The 21266-nt window shown below is 47.8% G+C and overlaps 1 protein-coding gene across 2 annotated transcripts; it reads left to right on the top strand.

Moving 5' to 3' along the window:
• The first annotated feature begins 392 nt into the window (after positions 1-392).
• On the top strand, positions 393-7985 carry LOC123412549 (inositol polyphosphate multikinase IPK2-like). Of its 2 annotated transcripts, XM_045105499.1 has the most exons (3): positions 393-457; positions 5967-7088; positions 7725-7985. In XM_045105499.1, exon 2 carries the CDS (start codon positions 6184-6186, stop codon positions 7045-7047), a length of 864 nt encoding a protein of 287 aa, XP_044961434.1. In that variant the 5' UTR covers positions 393-457; positions 5967-6183; the 3' UTR covers positions 7048-7088; positions 7725-7985. The 2 variants fall into 2 exon arrangements, with proteins under 2 accessions (XP_044961434.1, XP_044961435.1); XM_045105500.1 differs by lacking the exon at positions 393-457 and having other exon boundaries at positions 5862-7088.
• Positions 7986-21266: the final 13281 nt, after the last annotated feature.

Genomic DNA, 21266 nt, shown 5'->3' with positions numbered 1-21266 from the left:
CTGAGCAGAACGTCGTCGGAAACACCGCAAGTCCCCTATCGCCGGCGAGGATATTCAAAACTAATAGTGGTGGCCCACTGTCAGGATCCTGTTTATTTCCGAATCGTTTTCCAGAGGCGTATTTCCCCAGTAGGTATCTTCTCCTCTGGCTTGCGTATTTTTATCAGGGTGTTTTGTTCTTTTTCATCAACCCCGTGGGTAACTTTCTCTTTATCACAGATTGACCCCTAAACTTTTTTCCTTCATAACTTTAAAACTATGGGGGCTTTTGAGTTGATTCTTTTTCTAAAAAAATTTGTGTTGTCTAGTTTTTATTTATTTATTCAAAAATATTTGGAGACATTATTCATGGACGCTTGATATTTACGTTAGAAATCTGAAGTGTGGGATATAGATACAGAAGGAGGAGACGATGCAGTCAACTTCACCTAGCTAGACTCCGACTTCATCGACCCAGGTAAGCATGTTTGAACACTTGATGTGATGTTTGTTGATATGATTGTTTGATAAATAGCTGCATAAGATAACTTGCATACCATGTGGTATGATTTCATGCATGGCAAAGATAGTAAACAATGAAATAGTGAGAGGCTATCGCCAGCCTAGTCACGTGGGACGTGATAGGTTGTGGCGTGATCATGCCAGATGCATAACACCATGTGAATGAACTTAACAACTCTAGTGTCGGCATAGATTGAGTCTTGTCAGTGCGTCCCCTAACTTTCCATGTTGCCACACGTCTTTCCGAAAGGGAATATGGTATAGTAGGTCGTAATCCTAATATTAGGTACACACCAAGTGGAGGGGCCAGATGAAGGTTCCATGGCCCTGGAATAAGGACAGTCATCCGGTCAGGGGCATGTGTGTTTCTAGTCTGGGACCGAGAGGGGGGCACCCCCTTGTAGCGTGCGGTATAAATTTGATCCCATGCTATTTGAGGATGTTGGCCTCCCCGTCTTATAGTTTTTCCGTGGAAGCGTAGTCCGGGTGATTTCGGACCTCGCTTGGTAAAAAATGGGTGTGTGCTGGTTTTGTGTGTTTACTTCTAATTTACCGTACACGGGATTAGTCCTAGTGACTATTGAAACCCATTGGGTGTGGGTAAAGAGTATACCCCGTGCAGAGTCAAAACTTTTCGAGTAGTCGTCTCCACGGTCAAGGACGATTGGTTGACAGGTCAGGTGTCAGTCTTCGTGTCGGTCTCTCTAGAACAAGTATGAAAGTGCTCATTTTTGACATGTGACTCTCAAGTTCAAACTAACTTGATGAAACTTGGCTCTCTTGAATTACCCCAAGGTTGGTTGAACCACCCAAATGTTCACTTGCCTTATGATGCACTTTTCGTGGTGTCGCTAAGACGTTCGACTGTGACGAGCATTTACTTTATCATGCCCTTTTCGTGGTGTCGCTGAGACGCCCGTTTGTGGCCTGTTGCTTACTTGTTATGTCCTTTGTGTGGTGTCGCAGAGACGCCCGACTATGACTCGTTAATTTCTTTTACGTCATGTATGCGATGTCGCTTAGACGTCTGAGGGTGGCATTTCATTTCTATATGTTAACCTTTCGAGGCATCGTTTCAGACTCCCGATTGGTGCATTTTTACTTTCCGGATATTTCGGGAGAACTACCGCTCGACTTATCTACCCTGACTTTACCTACTGCTAAATTAAATAGCTAGTTAATTGTGATAAAAAAAATTAACCTATGCATGTGAAATTGCTGCATTCATCTTATCTTACGTTTAAACTGTCTTGTGAGTACTTTTAAAGTACTCACTGGCTTGTTTATTTGGCCGCATATGGATAAAGTAGATGTCATGGATGAAGAGTACGATAGTGAGTCCGACGTCTAGAGGAGTCCGAGTGAGTCTTGTGATCTTGGAGTCCGTCGTTGTATTATTTCACTGCTTCCTCCATCATGAATAATTGTTAAGTCTCACTCTCACGCTTGGCATGTAGTAGTATTTCATCGTGCCACTTCACCCCAAGGTGACATGTCCATCTATAGATGCGAGTAGGAGTGATAAACATGATAATTGTGAGATAACCGCCTTTGAGCCAATTATTTGCATGTGTGTAATAAACTATTGAGTGGCCACCCGAATATTGCTTTTGGCTCCCGAGCTCACTCGAGGCCTTTAAATTCAAACTTCAAATTCAGTAAAAATTTATATTTTAATGTTTCAAAAAATTCTGAGAAAAAATACATAGAAAGATGAAGGTATAAACACAAGTGTGTAAATTTTCAGAACAAAATACGTTGAAATGAGGGTTGTGCAAAAAAGACAAATCTGATGCTGTTTAACACATGTTACTATTCATCATTTCAGACCATGAATTTGTCTTTTTTGTACAGATCACGTTTTTAATTATTTTGACCTGAAATTTTACACACATGTCGGTTACATCTTTACATACATGCATATTTTTTCAGAATTTTTTGAACCATAAAAATTTGAATTTGATTTTTTCAAAAATAAAGGCCTCCATGGAGCTCGGCCTCCAAAACGCCTTCTCATGGCCACCACTCTACTCTGTTATATCTAAGTGTTACTAATTTTTATATCAAGTTGGTTCATCGGTGTGAATGATTTTCTATGTTGGATGATATTCATGGTTGATTTCTAATAATTATACTATTTGGAAATCGGTCCTCACACTAGGGGCGTGTTTGGTTCCATTACTGAACAGTAGTTGCATTGCATACACATCTCAAACCAGCGTGGTTGAGCAAAAACATCCCCAAATGCACCATGTGCAAGTTGTTTGGTTGCGTGCATCTAGGGTCCCACATTAGGTAATACGCAAGTGCACTTTGTTTGGTTGCCTGCGTTGTCCCAAGCGACGACAAGTGAACACTTTGTTTGGTTGCATGTGCTTACCTTGTACCCTACTTGGTGAGCTTACTCATAATGAGCACACCTAGCACACCAACGCCACAACAAAGCAATGGCGATGAACTGGGCGAAGATGATGAAGTTCTTCAGCTTCAGCCCCAACCGACGATCCGCCGTAGCACCTTCCACTTTGACACCTCCAACCTTGCCACTATCAACACTACTGCCTCCGTACTTTCACACCCAGTCGGAGTAAGCTTGTTCTGCTGCCTGCCTAGTCTTGAACCCTCTATGTCTGCTGTTGCTATACGATGCCACTTGTGCAATGGCTTCTTCCCATGAACTGTAAACCCCTGAAGCCTTACCGATGAACACGACATACCACTTTCCCTAGCAATGCACAAGAGCAAGAATTGAAGCAGCAAATCAATAGAGCACACAAGTAGAAGAGAAGAAGTAAAACATGCATGATCATACGGCATAACAAGCTCTACCTATCACTACCATGATGTTATCCTACCACCACATCCTAAAGAGGGTGTCGTCCTACCACCGCAAGTTCACCATCATGATGAGGGGTTAGTATATACCACCTCACCAAAATATAGAGACCATCAAATAGTTTTCCAACCCTAGCTACACAAGATGCACATCGTCATCGCATCATCGTCGTCGTCGCCACCGCCATCGCCATCGCCGTCGGGGATTATGCACGCTCACAGGCAGCACTACTCTAGTAGTAGTGCTTGCCCAGCCAGCTCCTGAGACACAGCACCCTGTGAGCGTGTGACAAGACAACGAACCCAACACCCTGGGCCTTGTTGTCAAGCAGGTGGTTGAGAGCTGCCATGAGAGCATCGTCGCTGAAGCCACCCTGGGTCATGACAACGCCATACATGTGAGGATGGACGTCGAGGGGCTTGCACTCCCTGATGGTTGTTGCCACCTCCTTCACCGCCTAAGTCATGCTGCAAACGACATTGATCTCCTCCTCCATCAGGCCTCCTCTCTTCCTCTTCCTATCATGGACGGGGTCAAAGGGCTTGTCGAAGGGCTTCTCGATGTGCTTGTCAGGGCCATCAATGACCTCGACATCCGGGGTCGCAGGGAAGTCTGGCATGGGAGAACCAAGAGGCTCCCCCGAGCCCATGGCATGCTTCCTAGCTGCTAGCCCGAAGTAGAAGATGTGCTGCATCTGGCTGTAGTTCTGTATGGGTGTGTTGAGGAACTTAGCGTCCCTTGGGTGGTCCTAAGAATGAAACACAAGTGTTGTTAGTTGCGATTAGGAGTAGGCAATGGTGGACAGTATGAAAAGGAAGAGGGTTGTGAGCTAACTGACATGGCCGTCGTAGTGCTCTGCCTCCAGAATTATGCAGCAAGTGTTCTCATCCCATGAGGCGCCGCTAAGGTTTCTCAGCTTGTACACTTGGATCCATCGACCTCTCCACTTCCTCAGGTTGTTGTATACCTGGGTGGCGGACACGTCCTGCCCACAGAATTCGAACACCTGCTTCGCAACGGTGTTCAAGTGCACCTCTTTGAAGCCCTTGTCAGTCCTAACTCCACTAGAGACAAGCTCACACATCTTCTTCAACACGAATGTGGACATGAACGACTGCCACTTCATGTTGTTCGACCTACCATCCTTCTTTGCCTTTGATGTTGCAGCGACGATAGCAGCAGGAGTTTGCTGAACGAGCACTACTGGTAGAAAGACAGAATCAGACGCGAACACATGTGAATCAGGTGCCATCTCGGACATAGGCTACGAGTCCTGGACAAACGATGGAGGAAAGTGGTTGTCCGACAGAACAAGGGCCTGACTAAGATCTTGCGTTTGCGTGGTCATGTCCTACAATCGTAGCACGCATCGACAGTAAGCATAGCACACAACATACCGGACAATCTATGAAAGTAGGAGCATACATGTACATGGTTCATCACTATCATACTAAGCACACGGTTCATCGCTGTCATACGAACATACCGCACAATCTATGAGCAGGAACATACATCTACAACAAACAACATGCTATAAATGAACCACCAATAGCTACAAATCACATATCTAAGCACGAATCATCACAAGCACAAGGTCAAACTTCAAACTCTACTACTAATCTAGCCTACCACATGCTTCAATATCTAACCCTACCACAAATTGCAACCGCAGCATAGCAATCAACGATATGAGCTCACAGATCAGAGCACTAATCAACCATGCATCTACATCAAACCCTAGTTGCATCTTAGATATAGCTAGAACGAACAGAGAGAATGGGGGATTGAACTCACAGAGGCCATGGATGCAACTCGAGGAGGAGGGGGAACGGTCGTAGAAGATCACTGCCTGCCGGTGAAGGACCGCCGACGTCGTGGACCGCCGACCGATGAAGATGCACCGCTTACCTTCTCGTCGATGCCGACGCGCGTCGGCGGAAAGCTAGAAAGGGGGAGAATGGTGGTGGGAGTTGGGACGATGAGGGAGGGGGCTAAATAGGGGCAGACTCGGCGGGAGGTGAGCCGAAATCCTCCCGCTGATTATTCGGCAACGCGGGCGAGCTCACGCCATCTCCCTTGTCGCACGAGGAGACAAGCGCGTCGCCCGAGCCTGGCTCGTGACCTACCGTTGATTCAGAAGTTTTCCCTAGGCCTAGCCTAGATGTGCTCTAAGGTTCGTATTATGCAGACCGCACAATAAACGCACGCAACCAAACAATCCACTTTCTTCTCGTATGGGCCAGGCTGGGTAAATGCGTCCTAGGTCGATGATCGGTGACGCGCTCCCTTCCGTGATTGGTCACCCGCATCTGTTGTGTTGTCATCGTGTCTATCCTCAATGTCATGGTAGCGGTTCCTGTTCTTACTGTCATAATATCTTTTGGCTTTCCGTATTTCATTTTACTTGAGACGCTGACACATTCAGACACTGGTCGGTCGCGTCAGCGAAGCGTATAAAGAGCCAAATTAGCTCATCCGGCTGTGTAGATGCTCTTACGTCGAGATGCACAGCCATGCATGTCTTGCCATCGAGATTTACGTGCACATGGCCACACTGTGATCTATCGTGATACAAACGACACGTACACGCGCACCATGATTCACCTTTCTTCCCAACTTGAATCGGCAGCGAGGCATGTCGACGGGCGATGCCGGATTGGGTTTCTGTATGTCGACGCCGCCGATGCGAGGAATAAGTCAACTCGCAGCGTAGAGACGGAGGAAAATAGACCCCAAAACAAATCGCACAACAAGCAAGGAGCAAAAGGTTTTCCAGCGGCGACGCCCTTTACATATATCTCCCTCCCCAACCCCAACTAACCCACCGCCGCATCATCATCGCCACCATGTCCGATCTCCGCGCCCCGGAGCACCAGGTCGCCGGCCACCGCGCGGCGCCCAACAAGCTGGGGCCGCTCGTCGACGGCGCCGGCCTCTTCTACAAGCCGCTGCAGGCCCTCGACCGCGGGGAGCAGGAGCTGGCCTTCTACACGGCCTTCTCCACCCACCGCGACGTGCCGCCCCGCATCCGGGACACCTTCTTCCCGCGCTTCCACGGCACCCGCCTCCTCCCCACCGCCGCCTCCCCCGGCGACTCCCACCCGCACCTCGTCCTCGACGACCTCCTCGACGGCCTCCCCGCGCCCTCCGTCACCGACATCAAGATCGGCGCCTGCACCTGGCCCCCGCGCGCGCCGGAGCCCTACGTCACCAAGTGCCTCGCCAAGGACCGCGGCTCCACCAGCGTCCTCCTCGGCTTCCGCGTCTCGGGGGTCATGGTCTCCGACGCCGCCGGCGCCGTCTGGCGCCCCGACAGGTCCGAGCTCAAGGGCACGGACATCCCCGGCGTGCGCCGCATGCTCCGCCGCTACGTCTCGTCGGCCGGTGGCGGCGGGGACGAGGACTGCGCGCTCGCCGCCGCCGTGTACGGGGGCGACGGCGGGGTCCTGGCGCAGCTGCGCGAGCTCAAGGCGTGGTTCGAGGTGCAGACGCTCTTCCACTTCTACTCGGCGTCCGTCCTGCTCAGCTACGACGCCAATGCGGTGACCGCGCCCGGCGGCGGGGGCGCGCCGAGGGTCAAGCTGGTGGACTTCGCGCATGTGGTGGAGAGCGAGGGGGTCATCGACCACAACTTCCTGGGCGGCCTCTGCTCCCTCATCAAGTTCATAGACGACATTGTCTCTGACAAGGCGCCTCCGGTTCAGTCTTGAGCAGATCCTGGAGTACTTTGGGAGCTGATGCAGTACAAAAGGTGAAATCTGAGGCCATTGTTTATTGTTCTTTTTCGTTTCGTCAGATCTGCCATTGGTACTACTAGATACCGAGCCAGTATACAATCAAAAGAAGGATGTAAAGCAGAGTGACAAAATTGCTCATGGTTTCTAGCACATTGTCTTCTCTGACGATGGAGGTTAATGTTACTAGAAAATAAAGAAAAAAAGAATTGATTCTCTACGAAATCGGTGGGATTGCACAAACCTCAGAAGAGGATAATCGAATAGAATATTGTCACTTGAACAAAGTTAGGATATAAGGATGCCAGGAAGACTTTGCAACAAAAGAATTGGTTCTGCATCTAGAGAAGCTGGAGGTAGTTTGCGGTGGGCATGAACACTTCTTCTCCCAATAAGTTGTGATGCCCTCCTATTAATAACAGCATGCTCGACCATTTTGGATCCTCAAACCAAAGAGCTCAAAAGTTAATTACCCTTTTTGCTACAATGCTGTGTTATTTTGCCACCACACACGAATATTGGTTGGTTGGTGGGTTCTTCATCCTAGCCTCAAAGCACAAATCCGCATAGAAGTATGACCTTTAATATGTGAATATGAAAATGACTAAAATGATTCTGTTTTTAATCTGACGAAAGTTTGAAAATGTTTGCAGGTAATATATCGAGTCACTAGTTGGATTCTTCCATGTTCCTTCAGCTTGCAGAGGCGCGGAAATGCACGGCTTTGGGAGATGATCGCTTAGGCTATGTTCAACCATTTTGGATGGGGTTCAGTAATAAGATTGTAGAAACATGAGTCTCTTCTGTATCGTATTTGTTTCCGGTTGTGCGAGCCCTTGTGATTTTTTGGCCCCTGTTTGATTACATTCAATGTTGAAAATGTTGCGGTAATATAACGACTGTATTTAGACGCCTGACTGAGGTGAACTTATGGTACTCTAAAATACCACCTCACTGCGATTTACGGCAACAAAAGCATCACAACACCTTTCTGAATCTAACCATTGCAAACGGGAAGTTTATCCTATTTGGATTACTGGTAGCCGTGGGAAGACAACATGCTGGTTCAGCCTGGTTGAGCAATATGATTGAGTAGTGGTAGTAAACAAAACGAATGTACAGAGAGCAACGCTGGCTGTACTTGATCGTCACCACAAAGCCACAGAAATGATTCCTGTCACACACCGTCGGCCATGTAAAACGGGACATATCTTTTGCACACTTGCGCTGCGCACTACCACCAACTGCCACAGTTGCAGCTCGGGACCATATGCGCGCTGCCGACCTGCCGTACCGGACCGAATTCGAATTGTGAAATGTCCCAAGTGTACGCCTCCATTCGAGAAAGCAACACACATTCGTTTCTCCAACTTGCTGGCGCGTAAGAGCATCTACAGCCAAACTGGTTAAATTTGACACGCCATATGTCAGCAGGTCACCCCTTATTTGACCGGCGCTACGACATGCAACCTAAAATTCATCTACATACTAAATCATACATTAGCAAAGGAAGCTACAACTGACCAACCTACGGTTGCCCCATCTCATGAGTCTTCAAATCATCATGCTTGCATTATTTTTTAATTTATTTTAGGATTTTCAACAATACACTTTCAGTGAAAGGAGACATTCTCGTCGACGACGAGGTGCCTACAGCGACTTCGTAAATCTCAAGATGATATGCCGATTCAGTCTCTCGGTTGTGCTCATAGGGGTAGAATGTGCATGTGTGCGTTCATACGGATTCAGTCATTCGATTGTGCTCATAGGGATAGAGTGTGCATGTGTGCGTTCATACGGATAAGTGTATGCACGTGTGTATGAACGCTTGCGTGTGTACTCTGTTAAAAAAACAAAAAAAGCTACACGCCGGTGATGTTGATGACCCTCGTGTTAGGCGGACCAACTTCATGGTCATTAGCAGTGGGCCGCACCTTCGGTTTCCCTTACTTGTCGTCGTCGGTTGGCCACCACCTTCCGCTTGGACTAAATCAAGTTAAGGATGGCAGTATGCTCTGTCTCAAATGTCGTTGCTGCCTCCGTGGCTTGGGTGTCTTAGAACTCCGCCTCCGTCATGGCAAAGCTAAGGGGCTCCATGTGTGGCGCCTCCTTCATGTCCTCCTCCGTGGTTGTGTCCTCATCATCAGCGACCGGCTCCTCCTCCTCCTCCTCCGTCACATGTGCTTCCACCAACTTCTCCTCCCCTCATTGCCACAAGCTCGATAGTGTGGCATCCCTCCTCTGTGGCGCCTATCTCAACTTGGATCTCCGCTCAACATTCACGCGTGAGCATCCTATATTATGCGATCTTTTGTCGGACCATGGCGAACAACGGTGAGCTCGAATTGGAAGTGGGAAAGGTGGGAGCAGTGGTGACCGCAAACACGAGGAAGAGGAGGGGAATGAAAATGTGACAAGATTCTCCTCGTTGTCTGAATTATATAGTTGGATTCAGCCCCTTCGGCAACGTGACAGAACGGAGCCATGAATGCAAGTGCACAAAACCGAAGGAGGCGTCTGGCGGATGTGAGACTTTCTGTGTATGTCCTTCTCATTAGTCCGATGTGGTGGACGCGTCCATTTCCTCCCCAGATATGTGTTAGGGTTGAGGGGTGTATAACAACCTAGACGTAACTGGCCAATTTGAGGGGGACGATTGGGTCACATTTTCGCGACCAATTACTAATCGGGCCGTCCGGGATTTGGGGGGTCCGACCTCTACCAAAACCATCCTGTAACTTAAAAAATAATGCTTCAATATGGTCTTCGAATGCACAAATATGTACTCCATCTATTACGTAATATAGTACATATAGATTTTGTTAAAAGTTAAACCTCCCAAACTTTGATCAAATCCGTGGAGAAAAACATTTACATTTGGAATACCAAACATATATATTTAGATTTATCATAGGATGTAGTTTCATATTTTTTATATTTAGTATTATTGATATAAATATTTTTCTCTGTAAGCTTAATCATAATTTATAAAGTTTGACATCTCATTAAAATTGGATGTACTCCATGTTAAAACGGGGGAGCAGGACATGTAGTATCAAACGTCTATGAATATAGACAAATGTTTGAAATCTCACCTTCTCATACCGAATATAAAAATGACGGAAAAATCCGAACAAACTATGGACAAGCCTTGGATTCCACCACAAACCCAATACTTCCTTTCCTTCACTTCTATCTTCTCTCTTCACTAGACACCACGAGGTGTCCACCTCGTGCACCGACTTGGATGGTATCTCCCCCTAGCCGCTTTCCATGGACACGTCCAAACGTGTCCACAAACGTTACGATGTTCACTTTGATGTATGCTATTGAAAATGCCATAGGTGCCGCAAGAGCATCTTCAACACTCACCCCTTCATGGAAAACTATATCCGTTTGTTGACTGGTGGGAACCAACCCGCTGACAGTGATGCTTAGTTGTCCAACCCTGTCCCCAAAAACTTCCGCCTCCTTTTTTAAGTCCATGTACTAGTTGTGCACGTATATATACTCTAAGTATGAATCCATTGCTTCAAAGAAGGTGTTTCACCAAACACTTGCTGGGCATGGTAACCCACGTAGGGGCACATGATACCTGCACGGCTGACGAACGAAAGGTCTAGACCGGTGACTAAAGATAAGTGATGTGGAGGCCGGGTGTGGCATTCAAGGGCATGCAGTTCCGAGAAGGGCTTGGTGGCGATCGGGGTGAAAGATCGGTGACGTACGTACGAGAGAAAGCAAATGTAGAGAAAGAGAAACTGATGAAGACACGATGGCCCCATGGTGTTTTTGGTGAGCCGAGGATGTCAAAGTCCTATGTGGGTGGTGTTCGTACTATTGTAGAGCCCTTTGGTTTGCAGGAAACCTTACGATCAGATTGGTTCACGGCCGATGTGGGCAAAGTTAGAGGCCAAATTTCCGTAAGAGCATCTACAACCGAACGCCCCAAACCCGACTCATACGCCCGATCACGAAAGTTCGATCCAGATGGGCTTCTTAAACGGGCCTCAAATGCCTGGGTTGACCGGCACCCCTCATATCCAGACCAAATATTATGTTGTATAGGGGCACCCGGGCGCACTTGCCACGTCGGACCCGACAGCCCGATCCTACCACAAATTGCACCAAATCGTTCAAGCCCTTCCTCCTCCTCCCATCGCCCTCCAACATTTCCCGCACTTAAGCCCTATCTGTCCATAGTCGGAGTCTCAGATCTGCATCCAAAAACTTCTCCAAGAACCCGGGTTCAAATATTTGGGAACTTGGCTTGGTAACCCGCAACACGACGGTGAACGCATCCAGATAGGCGGCGAGCTGACTCCTTCTCACCGAGGACAACGGGGACATGCGAGCTACCTAGGTTCGGGCCACCTTTCGGTGTAAAACCTACTCCTGCCTATGTTGAATTGGTCTATGAAGGAGAGCTTTTGGCTCAAGTACACGTTGTGTGGGGGAGAGAATGGGTCGATCCCCTTACATGGAAGTGGCATGTCCCCTCTTGTGGTGCCTTGGTCCTCTTCCCCAAAAATATGAGCGGGAAAGGGTGGACAGAGGGAGGCAATTCGAAGGGGGACAAGCGCACATGCTAATCCTGATAAAAGGCGGTATTTCCCTTATAAAGTGGTCTTCGTGACGCGTTGGTGATGATCTCCGCCCCGCCGCGCCGATCCGTCCAAATCTCCTTGCACGAAAGAGGACATGCTTTGGGACTTGCTTTGGGGGAGGCAGCCATCGCTGCCCCCTTATCACTACAATGGAAACTGGCTTAGTTATGCCCCGTCGTCCTCATCCTCACAAAGGGACGTCAACCACATCATGGGTGTAGAGCCCCACGGCTGAGGCCGTATGACCTGCTTCATGAGGTAGCTCTGATACATCTCCAATGTATCTACTTTTTCAAACTATTTTGCCCTTGTTTTGGACTCTAATTTGCATGATTTGAATGGAAATAACCCGGACTGACGATGTTTTCAGCAGAATTGCCTTGGTGTTATTTTTATGCAGAAATAAAAGTTCTCAGACTGACCTGAAAATTTACGGAGATCATCTTTGGATTTAATAAAAAACACTCGTGAAAGAATCTACCGGAGAGGGGCCACCCCCAGGGCAAAAGCCTGCACGGTGAGGCCCCCATAGGCCGCACCCCCTGGCTTGTGGGGTCCCTAAGGCTCCACGGACCTCGTTTCCACTCCTATATATTCCCATCCACAGAGAAAAAAAATCAGAGAGAAGAGTTCATCACGTTTTATGATACGGAGCCGCCGCCACCTCATGTTCTTCCTCGGGAGGGCACATCTGGAGTCTGATTTGGGCTCCGGAGAGGGGAAATCGACATCGTCGTCATCACCAACCATCCTTCATCACCAATTTCATGATGCTCTCCATCGTTCATGAGTAATTCCATCGTAGGCTTGCTGGACGGTGATGGGTTGGATGAGATCTATCATGTAATCGAGTTAGTTTTGTTAGGGCTTGATCCCTAGTATCCATTATGTTCTGAGATTGATGTTGCTATGACTTTGCGATGCTTAATGCCTGTCACTAGGGCCTGAGTGCCATGATTTCAGATCTGAACCTATTATGTTTTCATGAATATATATGAGTTCTTGATCCTATCTTGCAAGTTATAGACACCCATTATGAGTTATGATCTGTCCCCTAGGGTGACAATAACTGAGATTCTTTCCGGTGATTACCGTAGTTTGAGGAGTTCATGTATTCACTAAGTGCTAATGCTTTGGTCCGGTTCTCTATTAAAAGGAGGCCTTAATATCCCTTAGTTTCCATTAAGACCCCGATGCCATGGGAGGGTAGGACAAAAGCTGTCATGCAAGTTCTTTTCCATAAGCACGTATGACTATATATGGAATACATGCCTACATTACATTGATGAATTGGAGCTAGTTATGTATCACCCTATGTTATGACTGTTGCATGATGAATGCCATCCGACATAATTATCCATCACTGATCCATTGCCTACAAGCTTTCCACATATTGGTCTTTGCTAAGTTACTTTTTCGTTGCTATTGTTACGATCACTACAAAACTGCTACTGTCACATTTGCCACTGTTACCGTTACTTCGATACTACTTTGCTACTTAATACTTTGTTGTAAATATTAAGTCTTTCAGGTGTGGTTGAATTGAAAACCCAGCTGCTAATACTCGAGAATATTCTTTGGCTCCCCTTGTGTCGAATAAATAAATTTCGGTTAAATACTCTACCCTCGAAAACAGTTGCGATCCCCTATACTTGTGGGTTATCAAGCCCCGCGAGGGGAGCCTCGCGAGGTGATCTGGTGCCTGTCGGCCTTGGCAGGGCTTGGTCTAGCGGCAAGGGGCCTCGTGAGGCTTGCCCCTCGCGAGGCAGCGCTTCCTTTGGAGCTGCTGGGGCAGGGTTGTCTTTCATGGCCCGGCCCAAATGTTACCTCCGGTGCCGGAGGCAGATGGGTCGTGGTACCCTGGTTCGTACTAGGCCAACAGTAGCCCATGGGCCCGTGGCATGCATGTTCTGCCCTTTAGGGACGAAATGACAGATGGCCTATTAAGTTGCCAGGCCCAAAGGTGACGCATGGCTCTCATGAGTCTCCACCCATGCAGGAATGCCGAGCTGGCCGCCGAGAAGGAGAAGGCCAAGAAGAACAAGACCGAGGTTGAAGGACCTTCCCTCCCCTCAAGGCCGTCTCCCCTGCTGTGCTGATGTACCTGTCAGCGAATCCGGTGGGAGACAGCAAGAAGGGCGAGGGTGAGGCCACCGACGGTCGGGAGGCACTCCGCGAGGGGCGCACGGAGGCGAAGCTCTGCTCGGAGGATCGGTGATGCCTGGTAGAGGGGTGGAGCCAACGTAGGGAGGCAACGAATCCCGGCCGCTAGAGGTGCAAGGAGGCCCAAGCGGAGCGCGATCAGCTCAGCAAAGATTCCCACGAGTCCCTCGTGAAGGCCCTCGATATGCCTAGGAGGCTAAGAGGCAGCGGGAGGGAGCCCGATGCCTACAAGAAAATGTTCGAGGAGCAGGTTGCTTCACGTGAGCGCCTAATGAAAACACGGGAGGAGGACACGGAGGCCCGCGAGAGCCGGCTCACATCCCACAAAGCCAAGCTCACGTAACACAAGGAGGAGGTCCTCAGGTGCCCGAGGGTGGTAGCCACTCGCGAGGCGAACGCTGAGACCCAGAAGCGCGAGTTTGTGTCTTCCCCATCCGCACGGGAGGCACAGCAGGAGCGCTTGTTGGCGAAGGAGCATGAGCTAGCGGCCGTCCAAGTCACTCTCGATGAGCAGAAAGGCCTCACAGCCCAGCGAGGGAAGTTCTAGGCCGAGGTCAACGACCACAAGAAGCAGGTGCTAGATGTGGACATCATCGTCGAGGAGGCATGCCGTGACCTGTTGGCCGAGGCGACAACGCGCCTCTTCAGCAACCTTCTCCTCCTCGATAGTCGCTTCGATTTCGGGCGGGAGGTGACCCTGTCCTGGCGGAGCTCCACGAAGGCCTCGAGGAGGCTGCGAGGGAGCACGTGGTCGGCTTCATCAGGGGGTACACCTTCAAGGCTGAGGTCGGCAGCGGCGGTAGCAAGCTCCCTCACATCGATGGCGAGAGAGACGATAGTGGCGCCTCGCGCGCCTAGATTATCATTGGCTCATTGTTGTAATAGAGTAGATGTTGCACCGTGGGGGCATGAAAACATTCGGGGGCCAAACCGTCCCCTACCTGGCGTGCCAAATGTTGGAGTGTCGGATCTGCGTTGAAGAACTTCTACAAGAACTAGGATTCAAATGCTGGGGGCTTGGCTTGGCAACCTGCAACCCGATGACAAACATAGCAAGACTAGAGATGAGCTCACCCTTTCTCACCGGGGACTATGGGGACGCGCGAGCTACCCATGTTCGGGGCACCATGTACCCTACTCCTTCCTGTGTTGCATTGCTTTGTGAAGGAGAGCTTGTGGCTCAAGTACACGTGGTGTGGGAGAGAGAATGGCCCGACCCCCTTACATGGAAGTGGTCTATGCCCCCTTGTAGTGCCTTGGTCCTCTTCCTCGAAAACATGAGCGGAAAGGGTGGCCATAGGCCGGAAATTCAGAGGGGGACAGGAGCTCAGACTAATCCTGCCAAAAGGTGGTCTCCGCCTACTAAAGTAGTCTTCATGACGTGCAGGTGGGCTCGAAGATGAACTCCGTCCTGGCGCGCTGATACACCCGATCTCCTTTCATCGGAATGGCAAGCTTTGGAAACCCGCTTTTTGGGAGAGAACGGGGGTTGTACTTTCATGACCGAATAGGAAATCCTCCCTATTCGTGTCGACTGGCACGGTCTTTGTCCTCCTTCTACATGCGGGTGCATCACCCACGGGATGGTCATAGAACCACGCTACTAGTGCCATACTACAGGGGTCGTGAGGCAGCCTCGAGGGAGGGGCCTTGCGAGGTGACCTGGCGAAGGGCGACCTCAGCGGGTTGGCCTCGTGGTAAGGGATTGTTGGAAATATGCCCTAGAGGCAATAATAAATTAGTTATTATCATATTTCCTTGTTCATGATAATTGTTTATTATCCATGTTATAATTATACTCATTGAAAACTCAAATTCATGTGCGTATACATAGACAACACCGTGTCCCTAGTGAACCTCTACTAGACTAGCTTGTTGATCAAAGATGGCTAAGGTTTCCTAGCCATAGACATGAGTTGTCATTTGATAATGGGATCACATCATTAGGAGAATGATGTGATGGACAAGACCCAAACCTTAAGCATAACGTTTGATCGTATCCAGTTTACTGATACTGCTTTCTGCATGTCAATGTATCTGTTCCGATGACCATTAGATCATGCAACTCCCGGACACCAGAGGAATGCCTAGTGTGTATCAAATGTCACAATGTAACTGGGTGACTATAAATATGCTCTAAACGTATCTTCGAGGCTGTTCCTGGAGTGGGGATGGATCAAGACTGGGATTTGTTACTCGGTGTGACACAAAGGTATCTCGGGGCCCACTCGGTAATACAATATCACAACAAGCTTGCAAGCAATGTGACTAAGGAGTTAGTCACATGTTCTTGTATTACGGAATAAATAAAGAGACTTGCCAGTAACGGGATTGAACTAGGTATGGAGATACCGACGATCAAACCTTGGGCATGTAACATATCGATGGACAACGGGAACAACGTACGGGATTAGGTGTATCCTTGACATCATTGGTTCGACTCATAAAGATATTTGTAGAATATGTGGGAATCAATATGGGCATTTAGGACCCTCTATTGGTTATTGACCGTAGAGGTGTCTCGGTAATGTCTAGATAGTTCTCGAACGGTTTGCACACTTAACGTTCGATGACGATATAAATGTAGTCGAGTTATTGTGTTGGTGACCGAAGGTTGTTCGGAGTCCCGGATGAGATCCTGGTCATCACGAGGAGCTCCGGAATATCGTAGAGGTAAATATTTATATATAGGAAAGTGGTATTCGGGTTTCAAAAAAGTTTTGGATTTTCCGGTATTGTACCGGGAGTGTCGAAAGGGTTCCGAGGGTCCACCGGGAGGGGCCCACCCACCCCGGGGGTCCACATGGGCCTAGGAGGTAGCGCACCATCCCCTGGTAGGCTCGGCATCCGGCCCCAAAGAGGCCCATGCGCCCAAGTGGTTGGTAGGGAGGTGCCTTGAGGAGGAGGGACTCCTCCCCTTGGGCGCCCACCCTCCTTGTTAGAGGTGGACTCCTCCCCACTTGGCCGGCCAACACTTCCTTGGAGGAGGGGCCAAGGTTGTGCCCTACCTAATCCTCCTCATATATATAGAGAGGGAGAGAGAGGGCAATACCACCCAACGTATAGGTGCAGCCCTACCTCTCTTCCTAGATCAATTTCTCCTCTGAAATGCATCTACGGCAACGCTTGGTGAAGCCGTGCTGAGATCGCACCACCACCACCGCCACCACACCGTTGTGCTGCCGGATAAATCATCTACTACTTCACCCACGCTCGCTAGGTCGAGGTGGTGAAGGCGTCATCGGGTTGTACGTGTGCTGAACGTGGAGGTGACGTCCGTTCAGCACTTGATCGAGACATTCGTGATTGGATTACGGGATGGATCATGATTGGGTCAAGAAGACGTTCGACTACATCAACCGCGTTTCTCAATGCTTCTTCTTATCGATCTACAAGGGTATGTAGGTGCACTACCCCTCTCGCAGATGTTAGTCTCCATAGATTGATCTTGGTGAGCGTAGGAAAATTTTGTTTCCCATGCAACGTTCCCCAAGAGAGACCTCGTGAGGTCCGCCCTTCTTGTGGCAGCCCCCTTTGGAGCGGCCTGGGTAAGGCCATCTTCCTTGGGATAGCCCAAGCGTTGTCCTCATGGCTAACAGCAGAAGGGCCATGGTACCTTGGTTCCCACTGGGCCAACAGTAGCCCCCTGGCCCACGACACATACGATTCGCGTGTTAAAGACGAAACAACATGAGGCCCATCGAGCTACCGAGCCTGGGGGCGATGCATAGCGGCTTCTGTGGGCGTGATGCCTCCACTCCCCACGACGCCTTGATACGTCTCAAACGTATCTATAATTTTTTATGGTTTCATGCTGTTATCTTGTCAACTTTGGATGTTTTATATAACTTTGGATGTATTGCGTGAGAGTTGAAAAGGTTTGATAAAGTAAAGGTGTGAAAACAACTACTTGGCCAATACCGAGGTTGTGCATGATTTAAATTCGTTATGCAAGGATGATAGAGCATAGCCAGACTATATGATTTTGTAGGGATAACTTTCTTTTGGCCTTGTTATTTTGAAAGTTCATGATTACCTTTCTAGTTTGCTTGAAGTATTATTGTCTCCACATCAATAGCAAACTATTGTTTTGAATCTAACAGATCTGAACATTCATGTCACATAAGAGGAGTTACAAAGGACATGTATGCTAGGTAGCATGAAAGCATCAAAAATTCATTCTTTATCACTTCCCTACTCGAGGACGAGCATGAGTTAAGCTTGGGGATGCTTCATACGTCTCAAACGTATCTATAATTTTTGATGGTTTCATGTTGTTATCTTGTCAACTTTGGATGTTTTATATACCTTTTATATCTTTTTTGGGACTAACTTATTAATTAAGTGCCAAGTGCCAGTTCCTGTTTTTTCTGTGTTTTTGACTCTTTTCAGATCTAATTTTGGAACGGAGTCCAAACGGAATAAAATCCCCGAAATGAATTTTTCCAGAACGGAAGTAGATCGGGGGACTTGAGGGCCAAGGCAGGAGGCCCACAGGGAGCCCACAAGCCCTGTCGCCGTGGCCAGGGGGGCCCGCGGCCACCAGGCTTGTGGCCTCCGTGGTGCTCCCCTACCCTAGCTCTTTGGCCTATATATTCCCTAAAATCCCAGAAAAAATCAGGGCATCCACGAAACCACTTTTCCGCCACCGCAAGCTTCCGTTCCCGCGAAATCTCATCTAGAGACCCTTCTCGGTGCCCTGCCGGAGGGGACTTTGGAGCTGGAGGGCTTCTACATCAACATCATTGCCTCTCCAATGACTCGTGAGTAGTCTACTTCAGACCGACGGGTCCGTAGTTAGTAGCTAGATGGCTTCTTCTCTCTCTTGGATCTTCAATACAAATTTCTCCATGATCTTCATGAAGATCCATCCGATGTAATCCTCTTTGGCGGTGTGTTTGTCGAGATCCGATGAATTGTGGATTTGTGATCAGATTATCTATGAATTATATTTGAGTCTTTGTTGATTTCTTATATGCATGATTTGATATCCTTGTAAATCTCTCTGAGTCTTGGGTATTGTTTGGCCAACTAGATCTATGATTCTTGCAATGGGAGAAGTGCTTGGTTTTGGGTTCATACCGTGCGGTGACCTTTCCCAGTGACAGAAGGGGCAGGAAGGACGCATCGTGTTGTTGCCATCAAGGGTAACAAGATGGCTTTCATCATAGATTTGAGATTGTCCATCTACATCATGTCATCTTGCTTAAGGCGTTACTCTGTTCTTATGAACTCAATACACTAGATGCATGCTGGATAGCGGTCGACGTGTGGAGTAATAGTAGTAGATGCAGAAAGTATCGGTCTACTTGTTTTGGACGTGATGCCTATAGATATGATCATTGCCGTAGATAACGTCATGACTTTGCGCGGTTCTATCAATTGCTCGACAGTAATTCGTTCACCCACCGTCTACTTGCTTTCACGAGAGAAGCCACTAGTGAACACTACGGCCCCCGGGTCTATTCACAACTATCATCTCAGCTTTCACTTTTACTTTGCTCTGTTTACTTTTTTGCTTTCAGTTCTCACTTTGCAAACAATCTATAAGGGATTGACAACCTCTTCATAGCGTTGGGTGCAAGCTCTTTGTGTTTGTGCAGGCACTTGTGACTTGACCCGACTCTCCTACTGGATTGATACCTTGGTTCTCAAACTGAGGGAAATACTTACCGCCGCTGTGCTACATCACCCTTTCCTCTCCAAGGGAACACCAACGCAAGGCTCCAAGGCCTCGGGGGAATCCTTTGCATATTTGCCAAGGAAATCCCTATAGGCGTAGCTAGCAGCAGAAGGATTTCTGGCGCCGTTGTCGGGAAAGGTCTTTTGTTGCCGTAGCAGAAGTATTTCTGGCGCCGTTCCCGGGGAGAGATCAAGTCAAGATCTATCCAAGTAAGTGTCACAAACTCAGATCTTGCATTTACCTTTTTTTCCAGTTACCTCTCGTTTTCCTCTCCCCCACTTCACATTTTTCTTTCTCCTTTGCTGTTTTCATTTGCCTTTTGCCTTTTTGCCGTTCTATTTTGCCCATTTCACTCGCTTACTTCCTGCTCGTTTGTGTGTGGGATAGTCCATCAATGGCTAGACCCACCACTCCAAACGATACCCCTGAGAACGAAGTTCTCAATTTCCAGCAGAATGAAGAAGAAAATTTAAAGGACGCTTGGTACAGGATTTGCAATGCTCAAAGTAGATCTACTCGTAAGCAATCCACTACCGTTCTTCGCAGTTTTTATGTTGGAATCTATCCTTGGAATAGGTATATTCTTGATACCATCATAGGCGGGAATTTTTTGGGGAGCCATACTGTTGACTCCTATGGAGCTATCATGAATTTGGTAGGCTCACCCCCGCTCTTGGTCAATGGAACTACCTTGACCTCGGAACACGTGATGCAAAGGCTTGACGCAATTGAAAACAAAATTGCCACAATTGAACTTATTGAGGATTTGGATAGAAAGATCCACAATCAAATTACTCAGTACAGATCCAAAGTGGGAATGGTTTTGAAAAATTAAGGGAGAAGGAACCTATAGTTAATGATTCCTCTAGAATTGGCAAACTAGAAGATGTCATAACCAACTTGGGTTCCGCTTTTGCCGCTGTGCAAAATACTCCAAATCTCACTCTCAAAAAGATTCTCAAGTCTGTTTTTGTTCCTAAATCTAGTGGTGAGTCATCCAATAAAGATGAAGATCTTAAGAAGATAAATGATCACACTACTTATGGTTTGAGCACCAAAGATGACTATACGTGATTCCATCACCTTATGCCTAGCTAAGGGCGTTAAACAATAGCGCTTGTTGGGAGGCAACCCAACGAATCTATTCTTTTTCTTTCTGTTTTGTGTTTTCCACACTTTCATAATTCTGTTATGATTGTGTTTTTTGTGTTTCTTTTGCGTTTCTGCCAAGTGAAACCGTTATGATTAGTATTGGGGATGATCGTTTGATCATGCTGGAAAAGACAGAAACTTTCTTATTTTCGTTTTTTTCTGTAAGTGCTTTTGAGTTGATTCTTTTTGCTGCTGATTGCTACGCAAATTCTTCAGACCATCGTAATTTTTAAGAATTTTTGAAGTACCAGAAGTATACGAAGTATACAAATTGCTACAGACTGGTCTGCTGTTAACAGATTCTATTTTTGTTGAGTTGGTTGCTTATTTTGATGAAATTATGGATAGTATCGGGGGTATTAGCCATGGAAGATTGAAAATACAGTAACCCAACATAAACATAAGTATAATTTAAGTTTGCTACAGTACCTAAGGAAGTGGTGGTTTGCTTCTTATACTAATGTTATCACGAGTTTCTGTTTAAGTTTCGTGTTGTGAAGTTTTCAAGTTTTGGGTGAAGTTCTTATGGAAAAAGAGATAAAGAGTGGCAAGAGCTCAAGATTGGGGATGCCCAAGGCACCCAAGTTGAC

This window comes from Hordeum vulgare, chromosome 7H, assembly GCF_904849725.1.
Source record: "Hordeum vulgare subsp. vulgare chromosome 7H, MorexV3_pseudomolecules_assembly, whole genome shotgun sequence".
NCBI classification, from domain to species: Eukaryota; Viridiplantae; Streptophyta; class Magnoliopsida; order Poales; family Poaceae; genus Hordeum; species Hordeum vulgare.
This window is presented reverse-complemented; position numbering and strand designations above follow the sequence as displayed.

Excerpts from the sequence above, each read along its gene's own strand:
- LOC123412549 (XM_045105499.1), top strand. The coding sequence starts at position 6,184 with ATGTCCGATCTCCGCGCCCCGGAGCACCAGGTCGCCGGCCACCGCGCG.